The 15,084-nt window shown below is 38.1% G+C and overlaps 1 protein-coding gene across 1 annotated transcript in view; it reads left to right on the forward strand.

The window, feature by feature from the left end:
• The window catches only part of Rgs17 (regulator of G protein signaling 17), a 99,731-nt gene that overhangs the window by 72,905 nt on the left and 11,742 nt on the right, over positions 1 to 15,084 (forward strand). The window contains exons 3-4 of the mRNA XM_020187020.2: positions 8,234 to 8,323; positions 9,205 to 9,439. Coding sequence (XP_020042609.2) covers positions 8,234 to 8,323; positions 9,205 to 9,439 — 325 coding nt within the window. The remainder of the gene's footprint in view (positions 1 to 8,233; positions 8,324 to 9,204; positions 9,440 to 15,084) is intronic.

Raw genomic sequence — 15,084 nt, forward strand, 5'->3', positions numbered from 1 at the left:
GGTAGGATTTGACCATCATACCCTAATCAATGTTCCATCATACCCTAATCAATGTTCCATCATACCCTAATCAATGTTCACAGTTAATGTGATAGGCACTCACTCTCTCTGCATTCTGTGTAACTGGCCCCTTTCTTCCCAGCTCTGACACTGAGCAGCACATTCCTGGACCATCACCCCACAGCCAGACGACTCCCAGAGTGCCATCAGCCCTATCTACTGGGGATAAATTTTCCCACAGATTGGGATTGCTGCTGCTGCTCCTGTCTGCTCCCAAGGATGCCCCACCTCCGCCCTGTACAAAGTCATATACACAGTAACTGGAAAATATCAAGGAAGGATGCATGGGTAGAGGATAAGTGACTCTGCCAGCTGTTAGATGTATTTATGAATATAAATGCCAGCTGTTAGATGTATTTATGAATATGGACTGCTAGAGCTGTAACTTTTTTATTCTGCTTTGTATGACAGGGACACAAGTTAACTAAAATCAGAAGACAGCATAACTGGTGCATTTAACGACTCAGAAGATCACATGCTATTTTAGGAACAGTGTCTGTTAACCAAACAGAAATCCATTTGGCCTTTTCACAACCTTTCCCACAAAAGCATCTACTAAGATTACAGTATATTGAAAGGACAGCTTAAAATGGGATTTCAATCAAACTGAGAATTGAAGTAGAAGAGTCTGACAGCATGTATCACATAAAGTTTATCTACATATTCAGTCCTGTAATTCTCTTAACTTTAAGGGAAAATAATGATATTTTGTTTGTACCAAATAAGAAGCTTTGGAAAGCTAGACATGGTGGTTCATACCTGTAATCCCAGCTACTTGGGATGCAGAGATAGGAGGTGGTTTGAGGCCATTGGGCAAAGGCTAGTGAGACTCTGTCTTAAAAGCAAGCATACATATGTAATCATGGCATACATCTGTAATCTCAGCTACTAAGAAGACAGAGATAGGAGGCTTGCCACTGGCTCAGTAGAAAACACAAGAGTCTGTCTAAAAAGAGCAAAAGTACTGAGGGGGTGGCTCAAGTGGTAGAGCACTTGCTGAGCAAGCATGAGGAACTGAGTTCAATCACCATGAGTGCCAAAAAAGAAACAAAGAAACGAGCAAACTTGGGTTGTCTGAGTGTAAATGAGGGAATCTTTTAAACCTATCTTTTCAAGCAGTTGCATGAATCAAGAGAAAACCCCAGCAAAAATGAACAGATCTGATTTTAGATTTCATGTGTCAAAAAAGAACTTTTATGTACAGTCTGATCTGGAAATGAAGTCCTATGGATGGTCAACTCTCACATTGCTCTTTAAAAAATTTTAAAGAAAAAGTGTTTCCTACCCATTATTAGTTACAAACCTTTTCTAATTAATTTGTTCTAAGAATGCATGACAATTTGCATATTCCCCCAGCAAAACACCTTATTAATAGAAAGAATAACAACGGTGTTAATAAGATTATGCCTGCCTCTCTTTCAGAGTAAAGTATTCCCAGATTAAGTGACTTCAGTCCAGGGAGTATTCAGAACATTTTTTGAATACCAAAAAGAAAAAAATGGTTCCAGTTATGAACAACACTTCCCAAGACTAACGTATCGCCTTTGGGTTTAATTATTACACTCACAGACAAACACTAAACAACTATTTTCAATTCCTTAGGAAGACATAATTATCAAAACTCCTTACAAGCTAGAGAATATTTCTTTTTCCAAATAAGGGGAATATTCCCAGAAAGTTTTTCAGTTATCCTTTATTCTTAAACATTGTATTTATAAAGGTAACACAGCCATCTAGTGGAAAAATTTTTAATAGCTGATTATTTTACTTGAGAAGCTTAAGTATATGAAACAAAAGCTTAAACTGAATTAGATACTTGTTTCATGATATAGGATATATGATTGTAAAATATGAATCCTTATGGGGCAGTGTAATTTTTAACATTACATTAACCATGTTAAAATTGTACATTTATGCCAAGTGCTGGTGGTTTATGCTTGTAATCCTAGCTAGTTGGGGGGCTGAGATCAGTAGAACCACAGTTCACAGCCAGCCTGAGCAAATAGTTCATAAGACCCCCATCTCCAAAATAACCAGAGCAAAATGGTGTGGCTCAAGCAGTAAAGCACCTGCTTTGCAAGTGTGAAGCCCTAAGCGCAAACCCCAGTACACACACACACACACACACATATATACACACATTTGTATTGAATAGTATTTCCAGACACAAATTTCTAACTATTTTCTACCCACAATCCCTACTCAAAACCAAGTTGTATTACAAAATCATCTAAATGGAGAAGATGAGGTTCAAGTCATAAGTTTGACGCTGAGATTTTATGTGTCTGAAATTAGGGATGTTACATGACCACCATCCCACCTTTTGGTGCCTCTGTGCTTTCCACACAGAGGTCTGGTTTGGTTTTCAGTGGTTTTTTGTAAGCAATGCATCAGTTCTATTCTCACTTCCTAGTTTCCCTCTCGTGTTCTTTTTGTTGATGGGAGAAAGATGTACTTCCCAAGAAAGCCCTTCTCAGCTGGAACAACACTTTCTCTACAGTCAGTGACATGACCTCTTTTAAGCTTTGCTGTCATATCGTTCTGTAACCACTCCTTTTTGGTCATCTCAAGTTCCCAGAAATTGAAAAGAAGTTGCTACACACCACTATCTATTGCGCATGGAGTTTTCTGCACAGAGCTGCTGCAGAGGGGTTGCTGGGGACAGTGCCTATGAAAGGGCACTAACACTTGGCACACTGTTTTGCAGTCCACTCTTTCCAGAACTTTAAGACCTATCCAGTTTTATAAATAACTTAAAGGACAAAATGTCACAATTAGCTCTTTTACATAAAGAGAAGTGGCACTGCACAACAACAATGACCATGAAACAAGAAGCCAGAAGATGGGAGCTCCAATCTCAGCTTTGACCTGTTCTAGTTGTGATATGTCACCTTCATTGACTGTCTCCTTGTAAATGGGAATTGACTGATAATCCCTTGCTTACCTTACAGGGCTGTTGTGAGGAAGAAGCAGTAAGGTAATGTCTGAGGAAGTGTTTTATAATAATGGCAGAGTATTATATGTCTCTATTTCCTCAGTTTGAAAGAAGGTCTTTGATAAAGTTGGAATCATCATTTTAATAAGCAATTAGCTCATCTTTATATTTAGTTAAGCATCTGTAATAATTTGCCTTTTATCTCAAGTTTTTGTGGTACTGAAATTTGAATTCAGGGCTTTGCACTTGTTAGGCAGATGCTCTACCACTCGAGCCACACCTCCAGTGCTTTTTTCTCTGGCTATTTTTGACATAGCATCTCAGCCAACCTGGCCCATAATCCTATTTATGCTTCCCACAGTAGCTGGGATGACTGGCGACTGTGTAACACCTTGCCCATTTTTTTCTGTTGAAAGTGGAGGGTTGGGGGGTGCACAGGAGGGAGTCTTGTGAACTTTCTGCTTAGGGTTAGGTTTGAACCTCAATCCTCCCAATCTGCACCTTTCAAGTAGCCAGAATGACAAGCCTGAGCCACTAGTGTCTGACCCAAGTTCTTAATTCTTGCTTTACATCCTTGTGAAGTAAGCCACTACTCTTACCCCTTTATGAATGCAGAAGACAAAGCGTGGAACTAAAGAAGATAAATTCTATATTTGGAGTCCACATCAGGAACTAAAGAAGATAAATTCTATATTTGGAGTCCACTTCATTGTTTTTTGGGTCCATTACATTTAATCTACCTATTCTAGTTTTCTGATCCCACCCTGAAGTCTCTCATCTGTCCATTCTGTTCTCCATTTAGAAGATCATGCCTTTTATAGCCCCAGGCCCTACAGGACTTCATCATCTCTCAGATTGGAATCCCCTTTATCCGGGTCTCCATCTGGTAAACACCTGCTCATTTTCAACCCAATATAATCATTACTTCTGCTGCAAAGTCTTTCTCAATTCTTTCATGCAAAAGTGCAGCTACTAGAACAGTGTTGAGGAAAAGCCATGTGCAGAATTCTATTTTAGTTTTTATCACAATGCTATGTGATATTTATCTAGCTGCAAGAGCCTTTGTCTTATCCTGAATTTCCAACACAGTCAACAATCACATAAACCAGGTGTTTCATCCATATGTGTAAATTACTGTTAACTCCTGAATACAGCTGTATTTTACTATGAGTATTTTGAATGAAGAAAATGAATTATTTACAAGATAATCTACCAATTTTCAAAATCTGAAGGATGTTTATTTCATTTTTCCAGTGGGAAATTTGAGGTAGAAGCCATTACATAAAAACAAAAAACTGATATAAAATTTTAAAACATTGAAAACTATCTGCCTTTACCAATGCCAGTTGTTGTTTCTTGGAGCCTTATATCGCAACATATTAAATTTGAGGATCTTGTTGATTCTTCAGTTGAAGTTTTGTGTAACTATATGTGATTTTGTGATTGTCCTCTAGCTCTGAGTTAGTATGGCTACTACAAAGTTTCCTCTTATTCACAACTATTTCGAGCATTCTTCCCAAGAACCCATTATTTCCCTTACAACAGTAGCCTGTCCTTCAAAATAGACTGTGCACATGTCCCTCCTGGCATATCAATAGGTAATGTCTATAAGTGGAAGAAGGTAATATTTTTCCAATCCCACTATCTAAACTGCCTATTAAACAAATAATCCCCCATACATAGAGAGGACATCTTTTTGAAATGTACCAAATGCATTTCCCCCTTTTCAAAGTCACCATTCTAGAAAACCTGTAATGGGATTTAAATGTCTATTTCAGAGTATTCAGCCTAGGTTATTGGCACTTTTCTTCCACAGTGAGTACTGTTCATGTGTTTTGTTCTCCTTGTGGTTTTAATTGTTTAAAATTGTTAATTGTTTTAAAACATTAGTTTCAAATGTTACACCTGTGAAAGTGAAAAATTTTTGTGTGGCCCTCAGAATTGTTAACGTTGATGTTTTCCTTTCAGACAGTTTTCAAACACATAAAACTAGATGTTGATCGAAAGCAAATATTTTTCAGTAACTTAGTACCTCAAAAAAAAAAAACTATGCAAGGCTGAGTGAAGACTTGAAATAGAGTAAAATTGGAGCCAGACATGCCAGTATCGGGGCAGGGAAGCCATCCAGAATCAGTTCCTTGTCTCATCTCCATTGGTGTCCATCTCCAAATGGATGGTAGTAAAGAAGAGTTGTTGAAAAGGACTAACTAACTGCTCATCACTAAAGTTCAAGTTCTGTCTGCATGGAAGGATTGTGTTCAATATTATACCAAGAGATGGTACAACTGCTAAACAGTAAAGCATTATTGAATGTCTGTTATAAGTAGTTTTAGTCAAAACGTGTGTCCGTATTTTACCATCTGTAGAAATGAAAGATGTAAACACACCCAATATTTTATAATCATCATTCTGATATGGTAGCATTTGGGATGTTTGTAAACATCTCAGAAACAGATGTGAGAGCCAGAACTCGTGCTCAGAAGCTTGTGAATAATGCTTGTGCATTCCAGATCTGTGGTTCTTCCGCAGGAGCACATGGAGAAGAATTTTTTCAGAGACTTCGAATGAGAGGGGTATGCCTGCTTTGTGTAGTACACTCTCTAGGAAACCATGGAAATGCAACAGAAATAAGCTTGTAAGGAGCTTATTATTTAATTAGGAAAATTGTATTTTCCAGTCTTCTTATAATGCCTTAATATGTGTGTACATACTCATACATAAGATTAATAAAGATTGGCAGATTGAGTATTAATTGCCCATTTAAGTAAGATATTTCTAGAATTCACAAAAAGTTGCATTTTTATAAATGTAGGAAATTTCATGGAATATTTTCAGTGGTGTATTTCCTCTAACCATCCACTTCCACATTCCAGAGAAGTGCCCTCACTCAAAGATTCTTTGAGAAGTTGATAAATCTCCTCTAAGTCGCATATCTAACCTATATGGATAGCAATAAGAGGGCTAAGCTTTCCTGCTGCTCAGGCTTCAAACACGTTCACAGTATCCACATGCAGAGACTACAGAATGGTGCTTCTCTCTTTGGATCTCTCCGCCAGGCTACACCACATCAAAGGCTTTGTCTTCTCCATCCATGGGATCACTGCCTCTGCAGAGCTCTACTGCCAGGGCTGCCTGTCTTATACCGACCGGCTGTAAGTTCTGTTTCCCAGAATAGTGAGCCACATCACGTTTCTTAAAGGTTTATTCCTTTCTCCCCATGGTTCTACACCAATAAGCCTGCCACTATCCCTAGGAATGGTAGAGGAAAACTCACTTTATTTCACTATTAAACTATACATATACAGTTTATTTGGGTGACAGTAGGAGTTGAGCTCAGGGCCTCCCATTTGCTCAGGGTGCTCTACCACCTGAGCCTCTCTGCCAGCCCTTTAGCACTAGTTATTTTTGAGATAGGGTCTCACTTTATACCCAGGCCAGCCTGGACATCAGTTCTCCTACTTATGCTTTCCACATAGTAAGCCCATGACACCACACCCAGCCATTGGTTAAGATGGGGGTCTGGTGAACTTTTCACCCAGGTGTTCTAAAACTGTGATCCTCCTGATCACTGCCTCCCAAGTGGCTGAGATTACAGGTTTGAGTCCTCACGCTTAGCTGTAGTTTTTCTCTAATGTGTGCTTTTTCAGACTAAAGAGTTCTTTCCTATTTCCATCAGGTTCTCTTTTCTCTAGTTAGTCCAATTTCTCAGGCAAATTTTCCTACCTAGTCTCAGTTTTAGTTGTAGCTTGGCCTGTTTATCATAGTCATCTCCCTTAAATTCTTTCTTTTGCTGCATTCTCTCTCTTCACCCTGGCTCCTGAGAATGAATGAATGAACAAGACATTGTCTCTGTTGTCTTGCCAGACTTCCCAGAAAGGATAACTACATGTTGAACTTCTTCTCCCCCTAGATGCTTGCTTTCTACCACAACCATACTTAGTGATGCTTTTCTGCATTCACACAAGTGGTATATTACTGCAGTGTCTAGAGGGCCTGCTTCATAGAAGGCTCAATAAAAATATAAGTTTGTTTGAGAGAGTTGAGTTTGAACTCCAACCATATGAACCAGCATATCAGACCACTCTGCACCTGACCTTCCTTATCTATAAAATGGAAATAATAACATGAATGCTAAGATAATGGTGCCTGACCCATAATAGTCACTAAAATATAACTTCTATTGCCTCTAGTGAAGTAAATACATGAATGAATGAATGAGATGTTATCTGGCCTTCTTTTGCTCTCTGACAAGCTCTTGGGATGCGCCCCATCTTCTAGAAAGAAGTAGCAGTTTGCTAATTCAGGAGTTCAGGTTTTCTGAGGCCACTGAGTCACCTTCCCACCTTCCTTCTGAATATCTACTCATACCCTTCCCCATTATCCTAGGTAATACCTGGAGCCTTGGGTGTATCACCCTAAAGCAATGCTCAGTTACAGCTTACCTGAACCAGATAATTCTTATTCTTGTTCTGGGTTACTACATGGCATGGGGTATCCTAGTTCCTATAATCCTACAGAATTCCCAGTCTAGTCCCAGAAACAGAGTCCCTTCCTACCCAGTGCTCTCCTGTTCCAAACCCTTACAGTTGTTGGCCTGTCTGTCTCAAGACAATGGAGGTTAACTAATTGGGGGTGAAAAGCCAAAGACAAGATCAAATTAAAATCCAGTAGCTCAGACTTTAAGTGGTCGAAAGAATGAGGGCATCAGTGACAGGAAATCTGGTCTGCAGGGAAGACCGTGCCAATTTAGCAAAATCTATGTCAGATTCTGATACATTTTATCTTCTTAGATATTAATGGGGAGAAATAAATGGAAAACTATGAATAGAAACAACCAATTTCCTTAAATGGAAGTAAACATTCCATTTAAAGGGTAATTTAACAATATATATCAAACATTACTGCATATAATCATGTAAGTATCTCAGAGATTTTAAGTAGTCTAAATTATGTAAGGATGAAGTCAGAATAAATAACAATATTCATTTGGGAATTCTGGTTTACTTCTCATTTAAAAATTATTCTCTTTCCTTTGGTTGACATGGGTTTAGCTGTTACTTAAGAGTGCAATTCAAACAATAAAAATAAAAATAAATGAAAGTGCAACTCCTCTTTCTATACTTTAAATACCCTCACATAATTGGCAACAAAAGTCTCTAGTGAAATATTGCTCCTGTAAAAGTTATTATTTTCTTTAACTGAAATTCCCTTGATATAATATATTGTGCTACATTACAGCCTCACCGTTAGGAATGAAGAAAGAGGGGAAAATGCAGGAAGACCCACACACACCACAAAAATGGAGAGTATCCAAGTCCTAGAAGAATGGTGAGTTGAGAGTCATGCTGTGATAGGTTTTCTGTGCCATTTACACCTGCCACGTGCCTAAGCATTGTCGTTTGTTAAACGGTACTCCCAGAAATGGTTTTGTGAAATGAATGCTAACTCAGTTTGGGGATCTTATATTGTGGCTGCAATTCCTTTTCATCTGTTTTTCTATTAGCCATGTCATCAGTTGAAGCATTGCCCATGTTTATCTTTCTTTCCCAAGAATCAAAGATTATTGCATGAATTAGCACAGAGAATTGCATTAGCTTTTACTGGTGGTTTCTGCAGTACAGTAATAAAGAAAATATAGTCACTGAGTATCTGCAAGTGGATATCTCAAAATCCCCAAAGCCATTCTAAAAGTCCTGCTATTCAAGTGTTTTTAGGAATTTCTGTAACAAGTACACACAATATATTCTTATTATTGATCCAGTGACTAATGAAAAATGACTACTAGGGATAAAAATATTGTTTCTTATGGAGGGAAAACGACACTTTATAAGGTGAAGAAAAAAAATCCATTGTGTTTCCATGAATGGAACTTCCAGTGTTTCCATGAATGTACAGCACATTGTGAAGAGTTCAAATACATCTAGGCTCAACTGGGAGTTTTGATGACCATGTGCACATGGCATAGCGATCCTTACTTTTCGACTGTGTGGCTCTCTTCCATGCATCTGTGCCTTCATGAATGTTTGGTAAATGCCAGAAATAACCAATCTAGTCCTGGCAGATTATTTACCAGAAAAGGCCAGACTGGGTGGCAAAATGCTGACCACTAGGTGGCAGCAATGGAATAGAATTTCTGTCCACTCTTCCTACTAGCCTAGCATTCATAGGTCAAAGTCACCTTTAGTGATGGTCTCATTTTCTCTGTGCAGTCAAAACCCTACTGCAGATGAAGTCTTATCGTGGTCTCAAAATTTTGACAAGATGATGAAGGCCCCTGCAGGAAGAAATCTTTTCCGAGAGTTCCTCCGAACAGAATACAGTGAAGAGAATCTACTTTTCTGGCTCGCTTGTGAAGACTTAAAGAAAGAACAGAACAAAAAAGTCATTGAAGAGAAGGCCAGGATGATCTATGAAGATTACATCTCCATACTATCACCGAAAGAGGTAAAGATCTGCAAAACATTGAGGTGGGCTTCCTAAGACAGAGGATAACCCAAAAGGGCCACTGTTCAAACTGGGGAGTGCCTGGGATGTGAACAGGTCAGAAGACCACGAGGGTGTTCATGAGCTTTGCTGGACACATTTGAAGGCTAGAGTTCCCCTCTCTGCTTTATCTCCAGCCAAATTGTGTGTGATAGTCAACTTGGTTTTTAGAATTAATACTGTGTAGTCTTTTAAACAATTTGCTGTGTCTTAAACTAAAATGGAAGAGAGTTTATTTTAGGCTCATGCTCCTCAAACATGGTCTTCAGGCCACTTGTAGGAGAATCACCTGGGGTATCTGGGGTATCTGATACCTGGGGTATTAGATTCTTGAGACCTACCCAGGACTTCTTAAGCTGATTTTTTTTTCAAAGAGAGCCTGGGAATCTGCACTTTTAACAGGCTTTTCTTAAGTATTATACTCATTTGAAAATCTCTGGTATAGGGCTTCAAAAAAATCCAACATCTTTGTTAATGATTATGATGGAATTTTTTTCAGTACTGAAGAATGGGCTTTTATGACCACTAATACTCTTGGGGTTGGAGTAGGGAGTAGAAATTACTTTGCTTGTTATAGATCTTCTTTTGTCAAAAGTGCCCACCTACTTTCCAATTACCAGAGTCTACTTTAAAGGAACACTTCCAGCAACCAAACAGCATTTTGTATTAGCTTTTTAAAAATGAATTAGCTAGCCCTGTGTAGAGGCTGTAATCCTACCTACTCAAGAGGTGGAGATCAGGAGGATTACAATACCAGCCAGCCTGGGCCAAAAATTAGCTAGACCCCCATATCAACCAATAAAAAGCTGAGTATGGCTGTGAATGCCTGTCATCCCAGCTACACAGGAAACACAAATAGGAGGATTGTGGTTCAGACCAGCCCAGGCATAAATACGAGACCCTATTTGAAAAACAATAAAGCAAAAAAGGGCTTGGGGGGGGTGTGTCTCAAATAGTGGAGCACCTGCCTAGAAATTATAAGGCCCTGAGTTCAAGCCCCAGTACCACAAAAAAAAAAAAGAATTGCCTTTGAGAAATGTTCCAGTTGGCAGAGGTGAAAGCACTGGGTTAATAGTGGGATGAAGCCCTGCAGCCGTGGTGTCAGAGCTCTCTCTTCCACACTATTCTCATGCCTTTCCTGTTTCTCCTAAACTACTGGATACTTTACTATGCACTTAAGTATCCAGACATGGTATTTTCTCCTCCCAGAGTTCAGCCTCCACACCATCCTCTCCTGCATGTGGATGTGGCTGAAGTGCTGGAGAAGTGGGCTGGGTTGTCGGTGCCTTGTCCCGCACCTGATGTGTCCCCAAGCTGCCTACACTCCTCCCTCAGGTCTGAAGTGAATTAGTACCTCAAAGTTGGGGATGCTATATAAATTGTTTCACTTCTAATGAAATGTACCTAAACAATTTAAATTTTTATTAAAGTGTCACTGGTGCTTCAGATTACTTCAGCAGCATTGCTTCTACAAAATGAGAAGGCTTCTTAAACTGGATGCATAAAAGATTGCTTTCATTTTATTTCTTACATTAATATATTAAAAATATTCATAGAGACAAAATAGAATGTTTTGTGTAGTCTGAAGACATTTGTTATGGATATCACTTAGTGTTTCTAACACTAATATAAATCTGCATCCTAGAAGGACATTTTTAAGATTTCTGGTCTACTTAGAACCTCAGCATCTAGCCAACTCCACTGGGATTTTATTAGCATACAAATTATATGCTTGCTTTTATTTCCAAGTTGTATTACACCAGATGATCCAAATATGCCCCAAAATAATAAAACATGTCATCTTGAAGTGACAGTTGTCTGCATTACCTGGGCCAGTTGCTTGTACCATGTATCTGCTCCACCTTTTACAGGTTAGCATAAAAGGCATTCTCAATGTGAAGAACATAGAGGCTCTGCATTTTTATGGCCTGCATTTTCTAATCATTGGTCTAAAATGTAAACACTTTGTCCTTGTCCTCACAGCTCCTGATTGCCAGATGTCGTTGACTGATGGAACACTGTAAAATACTTAATTTTCACAAAATTACTTCCTCTTTGGGCTATATTGAGAGTTACCATAGTTATTAATTATTGAAATATAAATTTGGGTTTCTACTCTTTTTGTTTGAAGAAATATGGGGGTTTTTTGGCCTAATTTCTTTACTTCAAACATAAATTTCATTAGAGTCATTAAAATATTACTTCCTGATCAAAAACATGATCTTTTAAAAATTGCATAGACTAGATATTTAATGTAAAAACCATATTTATTCTGTCTTATTTTTCCTACTATCCACATGTTGGGCATTGCCTATTCTATGATACTCTCAAAATGCTACACAGAGTTAGAATTCACACTGCAACCATGCTGTGACTCATGGGCTGAATAGCAAACAATAAACAACTCTTGACACAGAATCTAAATTATTCAGCCTATAAAGTGCCTTTCTTTAACCAACTGATTTTCCTCCTATCAACATAGTAATTAAATTTGAATAGTGTTTAGCAGAAACTGCAAAACCAAAGCAGGCATTTTCAGTCATACAAAGTAATTGTTGAAAAACTGTACTGTAAGCCAAAGTATGCATATATTTACTTTTGAACTGTGTTCAACAACTTGATTCACAATACAGCATGTAATTTTCTGGAGCTCATTCCAAAATACTGTATCTCAGTGATGTTGCTGTACAAAAATTTGTCAATTTCTAATCAGCCACAATGTATTACTAACTGATGATACTTTTACCATTCTTCAAATTTTGTTTTCTAACAATTATGAGGACACATGTCACAGCACTGGAATAACACCCAGGTGCAAAGGATTCTAGTCCTGTGTCTACTCCATCCAAATTGTGTGACTTGGGACAAATCACTTCACTTTTCTGGACCTCAATATTCAGTCCATTTGTTTATAAAAATAAAAACAATAATGGACACAGAGACTAGTATACCAAATCCAGAATGACAACTGTAAGGCCTTTTATCCTCCCCACCAAAAGACATAGCTAATCAATCGTGGCCCTCCTACTCAGATTAATCCTCAGAATCTCTCTCAATATAGTATTGAAGGTAGTCACTACAAACCAGAGTTGATTTCTCATTTGGGGGCCAGAAAATCTGACCCTTCTACTTTGAAATTCTATAACTGTTTCTATTTTCTTAAGATTTTTTTTTTTTTTTGAGACAGGGCCTTGCTGTGCAACTCAGGCTGGCCTTGAACTCAAGATTCTCCTGCCTCTGCCCCTCTAGTGCTAGGATTACAGGTTTGAACCATCACATCCTGCTCAGATCATTTTTCAAGAACATAAACATCTTGAAAATTTGAGTCATTTATAAAATGGTAATAACTAGATAAGTAAAAAAGTCAGGATTTTATTATCGAACATAATAGTTACTAAACTTTATTTTGCATGAATTAAGTTGTCATGTTCTACTTTGTTAAATGTAGAGAAAATCTACATTTAAAAAATTATGTATTTATGTATCTAACTTTTTTCTTTAATGAAACCATTGAAGCCAGTGTGCTGAAAATTGTATTTCATTGTTTCAAGAGCATGTTTCATGCATTTTTAATAATTTGAGCATTATGTAGTAAAATAAGATATGCAATCAGTGTACCTTCTATTCTTGAAATAGGGTCCACTTTAAGAGAAACTGAATTTAAAATTTTTCAAAAATCTAAAAATTTTAATAAAGAATAACCTCTAATTCAAAACTATATTTCCTTTTCATACAGTGTCCTCAAGTAGAAAACAAATGAAAAAAAATTTTAAAGTATTTAAAACTAATGGCCTTGCTGTACATAGCAAATCCTGATGACAGCTTAAATTTATTAAATATTGAAAAGACAACGCAATAAGAAACTCAAGTAAAAAAGCTATTTAAGGGCTGTTATCAACTATAAGCAGCATTGAGCTATGGAAAAAATAAATAAATGTAAATCCTTAAATAAGCACAATACTTTTATCAGAACTGAAGATAATTATATAGTCAGTTATCTACAGATCTCTTAGTGGAGGGTTTGCCAGTAGTCAGGACTGTAACCTGTCTGGTCACTGACCATCTGCTCACTTTAGCACCTGGAGCCTCGGTGCCCTAGTTCTGTAAAATGTTAGGGTGGAGAAGCCTCTAAAATGCACTAATTCTGTGATGCTCAAACTCTGGAATGTGGCGATGTTAATAATAGTGGTAGGAATTGTTTGCACTTCTCATTTCATCTTAGAATTTCAGTATCATTGGGAAGAAAAATGTCAACCTATCTACACACCAAAGTCATCTAGAACGATGCTTATGTGACAGACATGCAAATGCTGTGCTTGTGAATGCATTTTAAAGCAACATAGTGTGAATTTAGCACTTCCAGTGAAGTCCATTTTTTTTTAACAGAACTCATTTGACTATATTTTCCCACATTTATCTGTGCATGCATACTAGCACTCGAAAAATATTTATTATTTCCTATGAGCCAGGTGCCGGGCTGGATGTTGGGGATGTGATGATGAACAAAACAGACATTGGCCTATCTTTAAAGGAGCTCATATTTTAGGAAGACAGACAAACCATGTTGAAAATACGTAAAGAAAATTTGTGTTCAATGCTAGGATGGGGGGAGGTTTAATGATATAGAGTATGGTTGTCAGAAAAGGTCACTCTGAGAAAATACAACTTAAGTTGACACAAAAACCAAAGACATTGGGTTTGATCAAAAGGTGTCATCATAATCGTGATCAATTTTTGTTAGTAATATTCTCACTTTTCATAGGGTTTTAACTATTGTTGATAAAGCAGTCTTACATATGTTGTTACAATCTGAGTCTCACAGCAGTCCTTCAGCCATGAGGACAGATGGCATCACCTCACAACAAAGGAAACTGATCCTGAAAGAGGTAACATGGATGTATGAAGACAGAATTATATCTGGTAGAAACCGTGTCACCAGAGGTGAATGGCAGGTTCTTCTTCTCACCGAAGAAAGAATTCAGGGAAGACATACAGAGGAGTCTTAAAAGAGCAGGATTTACTGAAGCAAACACGAAAGTGAAATTTATTGAAGTAAAGCAAAAGTTAGACCCTCAAAGAAGATTGGGGGCACTCAGCACAATCAAGCAGTCAAGGGTACCAAGCTCCCCCCAGGTTGTGACACTTTTAGGGACAGGGCAATGCTAAGCATATGCACATAATTGTAGAGATTTCTGAGAAATGGGAGGGGATTTCCAAGAACTGTGGGACAGGGAGTGCTTTACCTGACGTGGTGCCTTCAGGGCTAAGGTGGCAGTCTATAAGGGATCTGTGTGCATTGAGTTGCAATGAGACCTTTTGTTCTAACCTTTAAATTTTAAAAAAGTCCCTACCGGGAGAACTGTTGACCACTGTGCCAGGTAGTGGCCTGGATCATGGTCACCCACAACTGCAGGATTAACAGTGAAGCAGGATGTTTGGCAAAATATCCTCAGGATGGTGTCACACCAGTTCCTTGTCTCCTTTTGATGGGTTGTTTCCTGTCTGCCTGCCTGCCCCCATCTCAATAGAGGACAAGCCCAGAATCTTCTGATTCAAATACAGGGCACTTCCTACACAGCATGCTGATTTGTTCATTTTCTGTCCAG

The sequence above is a fragment of the Castor canadensis genome, chromosome 1 (genome assembly GCF_047511655.1).
Source record: "Castor canadensis chromosome 1, mCasCan1.hap1v2, whole genome shotgun sequence".
NCBI lineage: Eukaryota > Metazoa > Chordata > Mammalia > Rodentia > Castoridae > Castor > Castor canadensis.